The sequence below is a fragment of the Giraffa tippelskirchi genome, chromosome 7 (genome assembly GCF_054371585.1).
Source record: "Giraffa tippelskirchi isolate mGirTip1 chromosome 7, T2T-mGirTip1v1.2.pri, whole genome shotgun sequence".
Taxonomy (NCBI): domain Eukaryota; kingdom Metazoa; phylum Chordata; class Mammalia; order Artiodactyla; family Giraffidae; genus Giraffa; species Giraffa tippelskirchi.
Window position 1 is genome coordinate 98,765,470 of NC_137281.1, and position 18,083 is coordinate 98,783,552.

General features: G+C 48.4%; 1 protein-coding gene and 1 long non-coding RNA gene across 3 annotated transcripts in view; both read left to right on the forward strand.

The window, feature by feature from the left end:
* Positions 1-2,210: 2,210 nt before the first annotated feature.
* LOC145512787 (uncharacterized) overlaps positions 2,211-18,083 on the forward strand; it is a 42,200-nt gene continuing 26,327 nt past the window's right edge. Inside the window, exons 1-2 of one of the 2 annotated variants that reach the window (XR_014058807.1) lie at positions 2,211-2,327; positions 2,390-3,381. This is a non-coding gene — a long non-coding RNA (uncharacterized LOC145512787). Of the gene's footprint in view, positions 2,328-2,389; positions 3,382-18,083 lie in introns of those variants that run through there. The other variant, XR_014058806.1, reaches the window with a different exon arrangement.
* On the forward strand, positions 11,670-14,700 carry INAFM2 (InaF motif containing 2). Its single transcript, XM_081507195.1, has one exon. It carries the CDS (start codon positions 12,054-12,056, stop codon positions 12,510-12,512), a length of 459 nt encoding a protein of 152 aa, XP_081363321.1. The 5' UTR covers positions 11,670-12,053; the 3' UTR covers positions 12,513-14,700.

The window sequence follows — 18,083 nt, forward strand, 5'->3', positions numbered from 1 at the left end:
GCTCCCCTCCCTCTAAGTCTTGCTGTCTCTCACCTCTCCTCCCCCATCCCTCCAGCCCGGGTCCATCTGTGGGCCCCTCTGGTGTCTGCTGCTCTTCCGATGAGTCCATCCCTGGGATCAGGTTCCCTCTCTGTCTGTTTGAATGCATTTTGCAAGGGAAATCCTTGTCCCTTCCCAAAGCTCCTGCACCTGTCACCTGCAGCCACCCCATTCCCGCACCCAAGTCCCTCCCTCTTGTCCATCCTGCAGCCTTCTCTCCTGATCTGGAAAGACCATCCCCACCCTACACAGACCCCCTCATTTCATGGGACTAGGGCAAGGATTTCAGGGCTCTTTACTCTCTTACCCTTTCTATCACAGCCTTTGAATGTTGAAGCTCTGAATCCACAGAATAAAGTTTGACTCATCTTTACCCAGTGATAACATTCACTACCTGGACCCAGTTCTTTTTTTTTTTTTTTTAATTGGAGGATAATTGCTTTATCATGTTGTGGTGGTCTCTGCTGTACATCAACTTGAATCAGTTATAATTATATATTTTCCCTCCCTCCTGACCCTCCCTCCCCATCAGACACCCATTTCTTAAGATTCCCATCTATAGCTTCAACTGTCCTCTCCTGCCCACATCCTGCAAAGCAGCCCCCAGAATGCAGGAGACCCATGCAGAGAAGGGAGAGGGGAAGACCTTCATCAAAGAGGGTTTGAAAGTGAAAGTGTCAGATGCTCCGCCATATTTGACTCTTTGCAACCCCATGGACTGTAGCCCGCCAGGCTCTTCTGTCCATGGAATTTTCCAGGCAAGAATACTGCAGCAGGTTGCCATTTCCTTCTCCAGGGGATCTTCCTGTCCCAGGGACTGAACTCGGGTCTCTTGCATCGCAGGCAGATTCTTTACCGTCTGAGTCACCAGGGAAGCCCAAAGAGCTTACTTTCCTTCAAAAATACATTTAGGTATTTTAAAATATGAATGATAAAAATACTGTGTAAATAATGGTAGACTGGATATAGAGAAAATCAGAGAGGTCACACAAATACCGAGTTTGGGAAACTGGCTCCTGGGCTGAGCTGAGTCGAGAGTGCCTCACACTGTCTCCCAATCTCACTCCCGGGGCAGAAGTAGGAAGGGGGAGGGTGCCCCCTGCTGGGCGCACTAGAAAGCACAGGCCTCCTGGGGAAAGGTTGGGAATCTGCGGAGGGCAGATCATCAGGGAAGTCTCTGGAGGGTCTATGTCAGTTGTGGCGATGGGTATGCTGGAGAGTTTGGCATGGCCGAGCTTTGGGTGGTAGAAGGCTGTGAGAACTTAGTTGCAACCGGGTGCTGTCTCCCAGGGAGATCCAGGTGACCTGTAGCCCCATAGGCAGGTCCTGAGGTCACTTGCTTACCTGGCAGCTCTGTGTGGGGACCCCATGCTTTTTGGTTTTTCAACCTGTTCATCAGAGAAGTTTAGTGGTGGAAGTTGAACTTAGTCTTTGGGTGGCCCAGTTACCGGACAAATGAGAGAGTCAGATTAGGTGGGTTTCTCACCTGCTGCCATGACTCACCTGATGAAGCAGTGGGGTTCAGGAGCCCAGAGGCCTGTGGTGAGTCTTGGGCCAGTGGCCAGCTTACTTTTGAAATGAAAATGGCTCAGATGTTGCATCCTTGAAGATCGGTTTCCTAGTCAGGCACAGGGAGCCAGTTTGGGATCACTGCTCTACGAACCCAGCCACCTACTAGCTGGTTTGTCTTATGATATCTAACCTTCCGGTGCCTCAGCTTTCTCACCTGTAAAATGGGGATCGTTATGCCTCACAGGACTCTATAAGAATTAAATTATATAATGGATGTAAAGTACTTCATACAGGGCCTGCACATGAGCACAATAGTATTATCATTATTTTTTTTGTTGTTGTTGTTGTTAATATTATTACTTGTTAGCAGACACAGACAGGAGAAAATCAGTTTCTCATTACTTTCTCTTCAGTATATATTGCTATCCTTTCCACAAGCATCTTCACTGACTTTCTCTTTGGATTCTTTTTCAGCAGTTTGTGTGGATCAGGGGCTGATCCCAAGGTATGATCCTACCCTTCCCAGGGCAGGTTGAGTTAGGGGTGTTCCTGGTTGTAGACTTGAAGCATACTGTCCCCCAAGCAGCCTATACTCATGATGTCATAAGTACAAGGGCTCACATCATGGACAAGCACCAACCTCCCACCACCTTCACGTCATCACAGCCCCCACAGCTGATGAGGCAGGCATGAGAGTAAGGACCAGGGGCTGTCCATTAGTCTGGCTGTATGTCCAGCTGTGGCTCCAGACCCGGCCACCAAAGGCATGCTGAGAGGTGAGTATGAATGGAGGCAGGGACAAGGCTGGGTAGCAGGTGCTGAGCTTCTAATCCCTTAGGGAAGAAAGCAGGTGATCAAGAGTTCTCTGCAGAAACCCAGGAGGAAGATGTTGCCTGTCCTCCCATGCCAATCCCTCCTAGAATCATAGAAGAAACCATCTGGGACTTCAAAGTGGAAAAGAAGCAGTCCCATGTGTGTTTCCCTTTGAAGTGTCATTTTGGATCAAACTTATATGGAGGTATAGCTAGGGGAAGCCTGGATCGATTCTCAGGAAACGTTGATTTCAATCTCAACTGGAGAAAAGGTTTGCTATGAGATCGTGGCAAGTTACCTGAGCTCTCTGATCTTTAAGCTTTTGATCATTTCCAAGATTCACTCCAGCTCTAAAAATCTTTCCATTCAGAAGGGTCAACCTTGTCACTTTCCTCTGAGAGATGACAAACCTAGAGATGAGAGCTGAAGACAGCAGGAAAAGGATTGCCTCTTCCTCCCACAGGCTGTTCTTAGACACATTTCTCATTTTCTCTGCCTCAGTTTATCTATCTGTGAAATGGACCTGTTTTCATAACTGTGATGGAAATAAGTTAGACACATTCTTCTCCAGGCAGGCATGATGACTTGTGCATAAGGAATGCCCTCAGAACTGATTGATTGCTTCCATCCTTACTCCTATCCTAGTCCATCTTTTTATCAGGACCTGGGCAAAGCCACAGTGAACCAGCCCTTCAACTTTGCAAGTAGCAGGAAGCCAGTGAGGACAGGGAAGGTGTTGAGAGATACACTGAGGATCCCCAAACATCATAACCTGCTGGAGCAATAGCCTGAACCTCACAAGGTAAAATGAACAGGGCTTAACTGAGAGATCTGGGCTTGGCTCCAAGGCACCGACTGTACAAGGACAGGGTGGGGAAATAGCGGCTTAGCAGAAGCATGTGTGAATAAAACTGAGGGTTTTCGCTGACAGCCAGTTCCATATGAGTCAAATGAAAAGGCTGCCAAAAAAGCGGACAGACTCTTAGGCTGCTGAATTAAAGTGGAATACTGAGCCCAGTGAGTCTCCATTTTGATATCAATCAGAATCGCCTGGGAAGCTCTGGAAACACTGCCTATTCCTTGCTGCACCCAGACCTTCTGAATCAGGACCTGAGATGTGTGGGTGGGGAAGGGGAAGTGAGGAGTTTGGGTTTCTAAAGAGCTTCAGCCTTGGTTCCAATGTGTAGCCAGGGCTCTAGAACCAAGGAAGACTCAATCCCATCCTCATTCTTGGCATGTCAGACCACATTGACTGTACTCCGGCACTTCAGTCTCGGTGGGTTTATCATGGGGGAAAGCAAGCTGGAGGACATTTGGTGGAAGGTGGCCGGGATGTAGGATGCACCCGATGATCTGTGAGGGCTGGTGGAGGGAGCCATAGCATAGAAGATGATGGTGAGGTCCACCTTCAAATGGATGAGACTTGTTCCCCTGGGTCCCAAAGATTGGAATTTTAGGTGGTTTAGGTGACTGTCTTAGATCAGGTTTCTCGTGAAATATTATGAAATGAAGATTTGCTTGTAGGAAGTTTATTGGGAGATATTTAGTTATTTAGTGCTCTCAGAAACAACATATCTGAGGGAGTGAAGGAATCAAGATTGAGCAGAGGAAGAGAATGATCAAGGATGCAGTCACAATCAAGAACTCCTCCACAGGGAGCTTGAAGGTGGGGAGGACCTTTCAGAGTTGGTCCCAACTGAAGTTGAACGCCCTCCTGCAACACTGACCTGGTAGATTATCCTTCATGAAGTCAGGAAAGACAGCTCACTTTGGCAGTTGAAGGAAATGCCTAGGGAGAGACCCAGCTGTGAGCCATCAGCAGCAACACTCCTACCAACTTGGGGATAAGCTTATTGGTCCCAGAGGCAAGATCTGGGTGGTGCACCCTAACAACCAGGACAGTATTCCCCTTTGCACAGCTCAGAAATATTTGCATCATATGGTAAGCACCCTCTGCCTGGGAAGAGCCACTCCAGAATTCTGGTGATTGTTTGCTCTGGGAAACTTACAGGGAAGCAAGTAGGATGAACTATAGTCCTCACTACTGAAGCTTGTCTTAGTGTCAGGCTGATATTCAGCATCCCTCCATTACCCCTTCTAGATTCTCTTTCCCTTCAGTTGGTATCTCTCATGATCTAAGTGGCCCACCTAGCTCAGGAGTCTGAGCTCCTAATCACCATGCCGTTTTCAAGCCATGCTGCCAAACCTATCAAAATTGGGCAAAAGAGTATCAAGAGACACCCTAGAGGATTGGCTGGGTGCCAAACATATCCTTCCTTGGCCCCATGATAGAGCAGCAGCCATTCTCTTCCCAAGGATCAGGGTCAAGTACCCCCAGCAGGAAGTGACTCCTTTTTCTTGCCTGCTAGTCTCTTGACACAAGGAAACTAAAAGGCAGGAAGCAGCCACACTTAAAGTTCATGAGTTTTTTTTTCTGTGCCTTCATGGAAATGTTCCACCTCTAGGAACTAGATTCTCTAAACCCAGAGATCCTAGAACTGTAGGAATAGGAACCATAAATTCTCCCAAAGTATCATTGGGAGTGATGGTGAGTGGGGCTGCTCCAACTTCAACTCCATGTTTATTAGGCTTCTGTATCCTACTGCTGGGCCATGTTATAATTATTAAGCAAGGTGCATACTTCATCCTGGAGCATGATGTCCCATCATCTCTAAAATGGTGCTTCAGTTGTACCTTTGAAAGTGTGTTCCTTCACTCTATCAGCTCTTTTCATCAGTAGATAGGTAGCAAAGAATGTGATAAGCCCAGAAGATTCTGTGACTATGTGCCCATTGTTTTGCTGTGAAGTAGGATTCTTGGTCTGATGTAATGTTGTGTGAGATTTCATGTCTATGAATCAAACACTCTTTAAGCTTTCAGAGAGCAGCGCTACTTGAGGCCTTTAGCAAGAAAGAGAAAACAATCCAGAATGCATGCCGATTCAAGTCGGGATAAATCACCAACCCTTCTACATTAAACCAGTACAATGTAGTCAATTTATCACCAAGTAGCTGGTTGGCTGTCAGATGTTGGCAGGTTGGAGATTTGGCAGGAACAATAAAAAGTCAGCCTTGGTGAATGGGAGCCCATTCTGTTAGGCTTATCCCTGCCACCATACACTATGTGTAGCCTCCATCTATGCCAGCATGGCCACTTTATCTGTGTACCCATTGGGCCACCACAAGTGGTCAATGACAGAGACTGACTAATGTCAACTAGCCAAACCATTATATCTACTTGACTATTTAGCCTCTCCTCCGTGGTGGGTCCCCTCTGGTGGCCACTAACATACAATGTGTGGGTCTTCACACTTTGTGTCCATGTCTATAGATACATCCACGTGCCTCTTCCTGTTCCCAGTTTTCCATTGTTTCTCTTTCTAGGCCTCTAGCCAACTCATCAAGCCATTTGCTACAGCCCGTGGGCCTGCACATATTTTTATGTAGGGCTACTCTACCAGGCAGCCATGAATACAATTCAGGTCTCCAGATATCAGTGTCAACTCAGACACTGTATGACCTTAAAATGTTTGGCTATTCCACTTTCCCCCCTGTACAGTTACCCAAGTAAATGGCCATAGGTCCCTTTGGGGAAGGAGTAGAACAATCATTACTGTATTGCCACAGTATTACAGAAGCCTTCCTCCTGGGACCCAGTCTCTCCTTCAGTCAAAGGGTTTGGGGTCTGAAAATGGAGTCAGGTCTAGAAACCAGACAAGGTATTGTGCCTTTTTTTTTTTTAAGTTGATATTTCTAATTCTTTTATTGATTTATTTATTTAAGTTGTATTTATTTATTTTGGCTGTGCTGGCTCTTGGTTGCTGTGCAGGCTTTTCTCTAGTTGTGTAGAGCAGTGGCTAGTCTCTCATTGTGATGTGTGGGCTTCTCTTTGCAGCCACTTCCCTTGGTGTGGAGAACAGGCTCTCAGTGCATGGGCTTCTGTAGTTGAGGCCCATGGGCTCAGTAGTTGCAGTTCCCAGGCTCTAGAGCATAGGCTCAGGAGTTGTGGTGCATGGGTTTAGTTGCTCCACGGCACGTGGGATCTTCCAGGATCGGGGATTCAACCTGTGTCTCCTGCTTTGGCTGGTGGATTCTTTACCACTGAGTCACCAGGGAAGCCTTGTATTGTGACTTTTTATTGGAGCAACTATCACCAGTCTCCTGGTATTTCATTCTTGATTTCTTTTCATTGTACAACTCAGCAATTCTGCGTGTGGTCTGTAGATCCCTGGGAGTCCCTGAAACCATTTCAGGTATTTCACTTAGTAATAATACTAAGACATTATTTATCTTTTTAACTGTTGACATTTGCACTGATAGTGCAAAAGCAATGTTGGATAAAATGTCTGGCACCTTATCAAACCAAGGCAGTGCAACTAAACTGTTCTGGTAGTGGCCAGGGAGGGAGGAAAGGGAAGGAAGGAAGGAAGAGAAGAAAACAGTCAGTTTTACTTAAGAATGTCCTTAATGAAGCAATGAAATTTGTTAAATTCTATTAAATCATAACCTTTAAATACATGTGTTTTTAATTTTCTCTGTAATTAAATAGAAAGTACTGTATTGCACACAGAAATAGAATGGTTCTCTCAAAAAAAGTACTCGCACAATTGAGAATAAGCTAAACTAGCCATTTTTTTCATGAAACATCACTTTCACTTGAAAAAAATAACTGACAGATAAACTATGGTCATTGGACTTGGTTATCTGGCAGATATTTTCTCAAATTCAAGCCAAGTAAGCCTGTAACTCTGAGGAAAACAACCGATAGTATCTGTTGCCAATGATACAATTTGAACTTTCAAATGAAAATTAGAATTTTAGGAAACTTGTATGCACTATTACCAAGTTGACAGATTCCCAATACTCAAAACTTTTTCTGAAGATAATAACAAGTTTTATTTTTAGTATTATATAATGAATTGTATCAATATTTTTTAAAATTAGTTTATTTATCTATTTTTTAGCTTTACAATATTGTATTTGTTTTGCCATACATTGACATGAATCCACCATGGGTGTACATGTTTTCCCCCTCCAGAACCTCCCTCCCACCTCCCTCCCCATCCCATCCCTCCAGGACATTCTGGTGCACCAGCCCCAAGCACCCTGTATCGTGCATTGAACCTGGACTGGCGATTCGTTTCACATATGATAATTTACATGCTTCAATGCCATTCACCCATATCATGCAAGATATTTTTTTTTACTAAGAGTATATATTACCTTCTAAAATAAAAATAAAGCTGGTGAATGCTGAAAAAAATAAAAGAATACAAGGTAGATCAATAGACTTTAATGTGATTAAGTACAAAAGTTCATTGAAAGAGTTTTATATTCTACATTATAACTACCATTTAAGAAAATACCACTTGTTGAGTTTTGGTGTAGTATCAAAGAAAAATACCCACAATTAGCTGAAAAGACTATTAAAATGCTCCTTTTCCAACTACATATCTTTGTGAGACCAGATTTTCTTCACATATTTTAGCCAAAATAACATATAGCCAACCACAGCAGATATGAGAATCCAGCTGTTGTCTATAAAGCCACATTTAAGAGACTTGCAAACGTGTGAAAAGGGAACTCTTCGCACTAATTTGCCCCAGTAATGTTACATCCTATTACCCATCTGCATGGCTCTACCTACCATCAGGATCCCCCACTGCCAGTCCAACTTGCTGCTCCTTACAATGGTGTGCCAATCTCTGGTTTCCATCATTTTGTGCTCCTGTCATCCCCACTGTTATTAGGGAGCCAGTTCTGTCTTGGTCTCTTGCTGTCAGCGCTGACCTGCAGAGGACAGCCAAAACTCAGCTTCTCAGTAAGTGCACTCCTCTTTGCTCTGATAACAAGAGTATCCTCTGGGCCCTCCTGCAGAACTGAAGTGGGTTTCTGGCCTCACACAGAATATCCATTAGAGAATGACCACTTCTCTGGGTTTTTTGAACCCTCCTTCCACCTTCTGCCATGATACTTCTGGCATTTCCATTTCAGTTGGTAGCCTGTCTCCCAGGATTGTCAGGATATGAAATCCTGTTTCATGGGAGAGTGCTCCTAAATCAATAAACTCCCCTTCATTCAACTAGTTAATAGTATTCAGCTCCCCCTTGATTCAGCCTATACATTCTCTCCTGGCTCCTGTCAATACATACTGGCTACTTCTGCAGCATCTTGGAGATGGAGCCCTCCTCCTTCCCTAGCAGGAACCCTGCACATCTCTTCTCAGGTTTGTTGCCACTTGGCCCTGTTAGTTGGTCTTGTGAGCCAAGAGAAAGATGCAGCTTCCTTCGGTGCCTATGGACAATGCCTAGAGACAGTGGCAGCTGTGAGCCATCAGAAATCAACATCCCTAGCAGCTGGAGGAATGAGTGCCTTGATCCTGAGGGTGATATGGGCGGTACTCCCAACATCCATTACAGAGACAACTTTCAGCTCTACCTATGAGGCAGAGGAGAACAGAGATCAGGATCTAAGACCCTAGAGTCAGAAAGATTCAGGTTTTAATTCTCTCTAGTTATGAGACTTTGGGTAAGTTATTGAACTTTTTTGGAGGCAATTTATTCATCTCTAAAATGAAGATAAATAATAACTACCTGATAGATTATTGTGAGACAAATGAGAAAAGGAATGTAAGTGCTTAGCATAGTGCCGGCTGCATGAGTGTCAGTTGTGTCCAACTGTTTGCGACCCCATGGATTATAGCTCACCAGACTCCTCTGTCCATGGGATTTTCCAGGCAAGAATACTGGAGTGGGTTGCCGTTTCCCCCTCCAGGGGATCTTCCTGACCCAGGGATCGAACCCGAGTCTCCTGCAGCTCTTACATTGGCAGGTGGGTTCTTTACCACTGAGCCACCTGGGAAGCCCTAGCATAATGCCGAGCATATAGTAAAGATGTGGATGTTGCTGCTGCTACAATTGGTCAGAACTTTCCAAACCCTGAAAGGGCTGCCTTAGGGAGCAGACAATAAGGTACACCAACATGGAGGGTCTTTTAGCTGATGCTGGAGGGTTCTCCATAGGATGCTGTGGGCAAGGTTCTAGGGTATTTACAAAAGAGGACCTTTGGGGCCTATTCTGTCCCCTCGCAGCTTTGATTATCTGCTCTGACTCTGCCTACCCTTAGTCCAAGAGAGGCTCTTAAAGAAGCATATTCACTTTCAGGCCACTAGGGGGCCATTTATTGCCTGCAATAGGAATACGCTAATGGTTTCTTAATGGCTCAGGCACCACTGAGATCAGGCTCAATTATATCTGAAAGCATTTTGAGTTCCTAGGGTAAAAGACACTGTGTAAATCCAGATAATAAATAGAGCTTATTGATGACAGGTTAAAGAATCTGGCACTGTTTAGTTTGGAGAAGAATAGGGTGAGAGGATTTGAATAGGGGCTGCAAGTGTATTTATTCTTCGGTATGGAAAAAAGTGACAGGCTGTTTTCCTACTTCACTGGGAGCCAAGCAAGAAGAAAGAAGTTTAATTTGCAACAGAAGAAATTGAATGCATTCAAGGAAGCAGTTGGAAGGAGGCTTTGGGTTGGACAGACTCACTTGGAACCTTTACTAATAATTCACCTTGGTATAGCTGGTACGAACAGTCCCACCAGGAAGGTCAGAGAGTAAGGGAGAGAAGAGAGTTCAACATCCAGAGACAATCCAGGGGTTTTGACTTAACAGGTCACCCTGCATGATGGGCTCTGGCCACCGTGGGAGCAGAATGGAGAAGGAGTGGTTGTCTTTTCCCCATCAGCCTGCAGAAGGCAATAAGCACTCCACACTTTCAATGTCCTTAAAATTTCTCAGAAAAGTAAAAGGGCATGCTGTTCTTGGAAATAAGAATCCGGCTGGCCATTGCTAGTGGCAGACTCGCACCTGAGCTTCAGGAATCACCTGGCTATGGTCCTGCAGTTCCAGGCGCTCATCAGCACACTCAACTCTGGCAGCCACTTGACTTCTGTGCTGCTGAGGAGGCAGGGCAGCAGCGTTGAGGTGGGACTTCTTCGTGAGTGGCCAATGTGTCTTGAAACTAAGAAGCTGGAGAAATGGAAAAGATAAAGATGGTTCAGCTCCACAGAATCTGAAGCCAGGAGCCAGGAAGAAAGATTTGCCCACAGAACCCCATGAGGACTGTCTTCTCCCCACCCCACCCCCACCACTGGAAGGCAGTTCCCCCACACCCATTGAGATACCCAGGCGGTCCATAGACCCAGCTCTGGGAACAAAGGAAGTAGAACTCAAGGAGGAGAGAACCAGAAATTTTAGAAAATCTCATAGACAGGGAATGCAGGCGGGAGCGGAGAGAAGGCAAAAGAGAGAAGTGGCTACTGAGAGTCCAAGCTTGGAGAGGGGTCCTCAGCACCTAAAGGAGGGATGACAAGCCCCACGTGGGAAAGGTGGCAAGGGAACACCTCCCAGGCTGTGAGACCTGAATTGGGTCAGAGGAGGGGAAAGCCCTGTAAGCCGCTCCACCGGTTCAGTGGACCCTCTTGAGTCCATGGATCAGGCCTAAACCCGGGAGCCAGAATTCCCCCTAAAGCGGGATCTGGGACCTGTTGCAAACTTCAGGACTAAGGTGGGAGGAGAGTCTGGAGAACCAGCTCAGAACGCGTACGCTCCCGAAAGCTCCGGAAAGTCTGGGCAACCAACTCGGGAATCTAAGAGGACAGTGAATCAGGAGAGCGCCTGAAACCCAGGCGGATGCGGCTGCGGGTGGGAGTGAGGGCTAGGAAAGGAACCGACCAGCTGCAACCTCAGTGCATTCTCCAGGTTCTTGGGCTGCCTACGCCAGACGTGGGCCACGCTCGCTACGAGTAAAGGGGTCTGAAAGACCCGCCCGGAGGGTAAGCGGGACGGGGAGCAAGTCGAGAGCCCCAACGTGAAATCACGCCCACCTCTGGAGGTAAACTGAGGCCTGGGAGCGGAAGCCGCTGCTGCTACACAACCTGTCACTTCAGGCAGTCTGAACACAGAGGGGAGGTGCCAGAGTTGACAGCTCCACACTCCGACCGCCCCTCCCCGCCCGGCTTCCAGTTTACTACTCCGCCCCAAAAGACGCTGTTCCCCTTTTAAAGAAGGGCCCGAGGCTCCCACCCTCGCCGCGTCAGCCCAAGCGGGGCTGCGGCGACGTTGCCCTTTTAAGAGACAGCCTCTGTTAACCCTCTCTTAACGGGGCGTCTCGGCGAGGGGGGGGTTCCCGGGGCCCGCCAGCAGCCAGCCTCCTCGCCTCGCGGCACTTCCGGACCCCCGCCGTTGCCCTTTTAAGAGGCAGCCCCCAGCAGCGCTTTCCCCCGCCCCTTGTTGCCGGCGCGCGAGGCGGGGGAGCCCGGCTGGAGCGGAGAGAGCTGTCCGCACGGCCACTGGAGACCGGGCGGCCGGCGGCCGGGCAGGCGGCGGCGGCAGCGGATGGGGACTTGGAGTCGGGCGACTGTGGCGGCTGTGGCTGTGGCGGCAGCGAGGAAGCAACTGACGGGCCGGCGGCGGCGGCGGCGCTGGCGGCGGTGACTGGTCCAGGCCCCGGCGGCGGCTGCAGCGACGCGGTGGCGGGCTGCGGGCTGGCGGCGTGAGGAGCGGCTGCGGAGAGCCGAGCGGCCGGGAACCGAGGGCGCCGGGCCGCCCCTTGCCCAGTCCTCGCAGGCCGCCAGGCCCCCTCCAACCGGGGCCGTGGAGCACCGGGGCAAAGGCCGGGGCCCTCCCATGAAGGAGCGCGACGCGGCCCCGGCCGAGCGGGGCAAGCCGGCCACCTACACAGGGGACAAGAAGGCGAAGATGGCGGCCAAGACCAACAAGAAGTGGGTCCGGCTCGCCACCGTGTTCGCCTACGTGCTCTCCGTGTCGCTGGCCGCCATCGTGCTCGCCGTCTACTACAGCCTCATCTGGCAGCCGGTGGGCGCCGGGACCTCGGGGGGAGCCGCCGGCCCGCCCCCCGGCGGCTCCAACGCCACCGGCCCGTCCGGGACTTCGGGGGCGGCGGCGGGGCCCAACAGCACGGGATTGTCCCGCCGTGAGGCGCCGCGCGACGCGCCCCCGCTGCAGGCGGCGCGGCCCGTGTCTCCGGAACCCTCTGCCGACAGCCCCCAGGCCGGGCCGCTGGAACAGCCGCGGGGGGCCGAGGAGGACGAGGAGGAAGCGGCGGCGGCGCCGGGGAGTCGTTGAACCCCTCGGTGGCAGGGGCGGCCGGAAACCATCCTCCCCAAGCCGGGAGGCAGGACTTTGCAGCAGGACCGGGCGGGGAGCCCGCGGAAGTGACCCCCACAGGAGTGAACGCGTCTCTTCCCCCGATGATCGCCGGCTCGCCCCAGGGGTGAGGGGCCTGCAGCTCATCTTCAGCCAAGGGACCACTATTCTCCGGGGGCTCCGGGTTTGGTCTTCCTACGGACGGTGCTGCGCCTGGCCCCTGAGCCATAAGGGGGGGTGGGGGAGGGGTGGGGAGATCCCAGCACTGAGCCCTTCTGCGCCGCTAGCTCTTATGTATCCTACGTGGAGGGGTGACTCGGGCTTTCCCCCAAGACTTAAGGGAAGGAGGGAGCTGTAGGGGCTCTTCTTTAGTAAGCCGAAGCTCTTGCAAGGAGGAGGGCACCAAAAGTAGTGGAGCTCAGGTACGTCAACCTAGTCACAGTGGCCACAGATACATTTGATTTATAGATCCCTGTATATAGTTGTTGACATATGCATTAGAAGCTATAATTACATAGAACTACATGTATCCTTCCACACCCTGGGTAGCTACTGACTGATGGGGTTAAGCAAGGGCTATTTGCTGGCCCCCAAAGTGCAGCTAGCCAGAAGGGCACAAACACTGTTTTCATTACCCACTTTTTTACCTTTTCCCCCTCCTATTTCAGAAAGATAGGTTTATGACACAAAAGAGTATAATCGTTCTCAAACCTGTTGAAAGGACGATGGAAAACCTTTGGAGAAGTAGAAGCAGTTTGGGGAGGGTGGGGAATGTACCGGTCCCCTCCTCTTCCCACCCTAGTGCCCCCACCTAAGAAACAGGCTTTCTGTTGCAGCCCTAAGTATCTGGATACCCGCCAAGGAAGAAAGAAAGGGAAAGAGCAATGTCTCTGTGCTTCAACCCTTGGCCTTCTCACAGAGGTTAGGAAGAGCAAGCTTTTCTAAGTAGAATGGCTCACAAGTGTTTTATCTTTTTTTTCCACCCCCTGCTCTTCAAGGTCAGGTCTTGTTCTGTAATCACCTTCACTTTCCCTCTTGCCCTGAGCCTGTAGTGACAGCGTAGACCTGTGATGAGAACGAAATCTGTGGTAAATCCAGAGCTTTGAGCACATCCTCTGGTTTTGAGTTGTACTGTGGAACCCGAAAGGCTGAAAGATGGGCTTCACACTCAGGATTGTGTTTTGATAGCCAGATAATAGACCACCCATGGGAAAGTTAAACTGGCTAGTGTGTTTACCTCTCCTGATAAGCCCTACTTATATGCAGCCTATACTTTGATTGAGATGAGAAGCACCAAGTAAAAAGACAGATGTAAAGCTAGCTTTGGGGCTGCAAGAATTCTACATCCTCAATTTGGATTCCATTTCCTTCCGCCACTTGCTTTTAGGCAGTTGAGTGTGGGTAGAGACAAGATATCAAACCCCTTCGTGTTTCCTTTTTGGGAAATGAGGCACTTTAAAACAACGACAACAACAACTTATCCACCTGAGTCCTGAAACAATTTGTCTCTCCAGTTTTCTGGCCTGTACTCCAGTTAGCTCTGATCCAGGTTTACAGGACCACAGCCTCGATATCAGCCATGTCCTGCTGTGGGCAAGATAAAAGCAGCTGAGCTGTCATTGCCTAGGGGCAGGCTGATAGCACCCCTAAGGTGTCTTGGCTGAAGGAGATTTCTGAGCACTTGACTTTGGTCATTAGGAAGCCTTTGAGACCTTTTTAAATTTTTGGTGAGGGCCTGGGGGAAGAAACATAAAATGCCACTTTATAACTTCAATAATAGCCTGTAATTTATATTTATTGTGTGAATTTTTAGCCCTATATTTTAATAATTTGTAAATCGATCTCTTATTCCAAGAATCCTTAAAACTGGCAGGAGAATATCTGGGAGTCCAGTCCCCTGTCCCCATTCTGACCCCTGCATTCTGGACTGTTGAATCCACTTTAGGATGGATCGGCGTCTAGAGACCGCTCGTGGGTTCAGCTGTTGGCCTCCTGACTCTAACGCCTTCACTGGAATTGGGACATCAGCTCCAGCCCCAGCTGTGAGCGTGACCAGAGACATTATTTATAATTCAGCCATTTAAGATATACCTGTACTCAAAAAGTCCTGTATATTTTTTAAAAGTTTTATTTTTCAGGTGAACAAAAATACATTCTAAGAACTCTACGTCAGCCTGTGTAAGTTGATGGTTTCTCTTTTCATACTTCTTGGGGAAGGAGTAGAGGTTGGAAGAGGCTAAGGTGTGGTGCATGGGTGATGATGAATAAGTGTAGGAGGGAAAAGCAATTGCTCTAATGTTCTCTGTGCCTGATGGTTTGACCAAATTGATCAGTGAAGGGTGGCAGGAATCCATCTTAGTCTGGAAGCAATCATGGGGTCAGAAGAACAGTGATAGCTAGTTCAGCTACCTTTGGCTAACCTAAAAATGGTTGAAAAAAAGTTCTTTTAAAGGACTCTGAGCAGATACCTAACTGAGGAAGCTAAGGGACCAGTAAGCATGCATTTAAGAATTATTATAAACACTGAGCTGGCTGAGACCTAGAGGATCAGCTGCCTGATAGAATCACTGTTCTCACCTTTAGACCATTGGCCCCTAGAAGCTCAAGAAGCGCTAATACTGGGGGAGACAAATGGATGTGTCTGCAGTGGTTGGTCAGAGCTTTGTCTACAATGGAGGAGGAGGCGAGAGCGCCACAGGGCAGAGAGAAGGCGTGGGTTGCTTCAAAGGTGAGGCTTTTTCTTCCCTAGAGCAAACAATAAAAGACATGTGGGTGAAAAGCACAAATATGAGGGATTAGTTGTGCTGCAAAATACACAGCAAGCAATTGAGCTCAGCTCATTATTAGACAATGCTGCCCTGCGCGAACCAGAGTGAGAAGCCAGAGTCCGCGGAGCCCCCTGAGGCCTGCACTTCTCCAGAGCTGTTGGGGGGTGGCCGCTGTGCTTTTACATCACCTTGTAGTCCGCAGGGGAGCCAGGAAAAGCCCGCCCTTCTTTTCTTTCTTTCTTGAACCTACACAATGGCTTTCTGTGAGAGGGCTTGGTAAGGCAGAGCAGAAGGGGAGTGAAAGAGTTTCCAAGGTTCTAGCCAGCTGCTCCTTTCTGTAGACAGGAACATGTGGCTTCTGCAGTTGCGCACAGCTTCACGCATTGGGCACATATACCAGTGTGTGCAGCAGGAACCTGCTGACCAAAGTGAAGGGCACTGTTCCACCAGAACAGGGCCAGGTGGCAGGGAGCAGCGGTCAGAATCATTTTATTTTTAAGGGTTAGAAATTAGCTGCAAAATTGCCCATCAGGTTTTGAGCCAGGAAGAAGTCTGGGCAAGATTACTTTCCTTTTAACTGCTTTGCACCAGGACTACCTGGACCATTTCTAAGTATTTGCTTATATTACAAGTGACTGTATGATTTATTTCCTGACAGCTTGAATTTGATGAAATAACCACCTCTTATGAAAGTGTATTTTGGAGGCTGAGGGATGAGGAGTTTGCTAAGCCATTTAGACTGGGCTTGTGTGGGTATCATTTCTGTCCCCCATTGTGCTGAGGAAGGGTTTCGCTGAAGTTTCCAGCATAAGAAACATTTTTCTTCCTAACAGCTCTAGATTTCCACACATGTGAGACCAACGCTTTGGAATTTTTTCTGTCTACCTTGTTTTTTGCTTTTCACTAGGGAGTCCTAAGATAGTGTGTTCTTGCATTGAGTATTTATATCCTGTTTTGAAATGCTGAGTGGAGAGCATCAACTTGTTTCTACATGTTTCTTTAAGGGGAACTGAAAGGTCAGGTCCCAAGCTTTAGGGCTACCACAGCTATTTAAAAGAGGTAGTAACTGTCCTCCCCTTCCTGTCTGCAGAGATTGGAGGGATTTCTGGAATCGCAGTGCAGTTACAGAAGGGCCACCACTGTACTCTTCGCTGGTCTCCCTCGGCGGAGGGAGGGACCACGGTGGCCTTGTTTGTTTCAAAGACCAGCATTAAGCTCAGGGCCTGGCACACAGAAACAGGCACTCAGGTTTGTTGATCATCTGCTTGGTCTGTGTCGGGTAGAACTGGCCCTAGTGTCATTGTGGTGTCCCCATCGTGATCTACTTGTGTACCTACATCCACAGTCAGTGACCTTGGTTCAGGGGATGAACTGCTAGATGACAGCCGCACTGGCCATTCTGGTCAGAGTTTCTTCACTGCCAAGTTGAGGGGCTTGGGCTTGGCCTGCCTATTCTTGCCAGGTGCCAGAAGTCCACAGTTGTGTTCCATGTGGTGCTGGTAACAGAGCAGCATGAACTATGTAACCCCGTCATCGTCTCCTTTGTCCTGGCTCTGTGGCCTAATCATGAGTTATAAAAATATCTGCTCTACAGACAGTTTTTTGGTCACATTATGTCCCACAGGATATAGCCTGTGGGTTTCTACTGCCAGAAAACCTGTGTTATGCTCTTTGTTCCCTCCAGTAGCTAATTTTAAAAGACAAAGACAAAAGTCTTTTTTTCAACCACACACCAGACTCTACCGGGCCCTCTACCCTGAGTGCAGAAATAGCATGGCTCCCAGCAGCACACTGAGTGCGTGAACCACCAGAGCTGAACCAGCATCCCCGTGCCCAGCACCATTCTGAAAACAGTTGTTAAAATGCTGTGGGACCAGAGAATTACTGTACCGTGTTTGCCCACAAGATTGCCAAGTGGATTCCAACAAGAATCTACTCTTGTTACTTCTCTGTTTTCTTAACTTCAGTAATCTGTTTTTGCCATAGCCTATCCGTTAATCAGTGACAAGATTCTTTTTTAAAAAAAAATATTGATTTGGCTTCACTGGGTCTTTAGTTGCAGCTTGCCAGATCTTTTGTCTTCACTGTGGCATAAGGGATTTTTAACTGTGGCATGTGGGACCTAGTTCCCTGACCAGGGATCAAACCTGGGCCCCCTGCATTGGGAGTATGGAGTTTTAGCCATTGGACCACCACGGAAGTCCCAGCAATAAGATTCTAACTTTCCTTAGAACATTTTCCATAAACTGCTACCATTATTTCAAGAACTCTTTATTTATCGCCTGTAGTGTGCCAAGTGAGCCTCAGAAGTCCCCAAACCAACTTGTTCAAAAAAGTGGTTGTTGATTACCAAGGATTTCCTTTTAGCCATCCCTTTGTGCTAGCTCAGTGTTCAGAGGATGAGTTGCGGTCTCCTCTCACTTCATCCTGGAGGCCACCTGTCCCCTTAAGCTCTCTGCTAGTAGTCTGGGTGTCTGGGCAGTGTTGAGTCACAGCCAGTCTCTGAGCTGTAGGCAGCTCACAATATCACCAGGACTTGGGCTGACCCGGCAGCGCGCTATGGGGAGGGACCCCTGAACTGGAAGAGACACAACCTACAGACTCAACATTGCATTAGTTATCACCCTTGACCCCTCTCTTTCCTTCTCACCAAATGGGAATTCATGAGGGCAGATGGAGCTAATAGATATGTCAGGGCTTGGAGATCTTGGGAATAAAAGTACAGTATATTCACATGAGGTAATTAAGGGAGTGTCTGTCCCTTCGGGGACAGACATTTGTC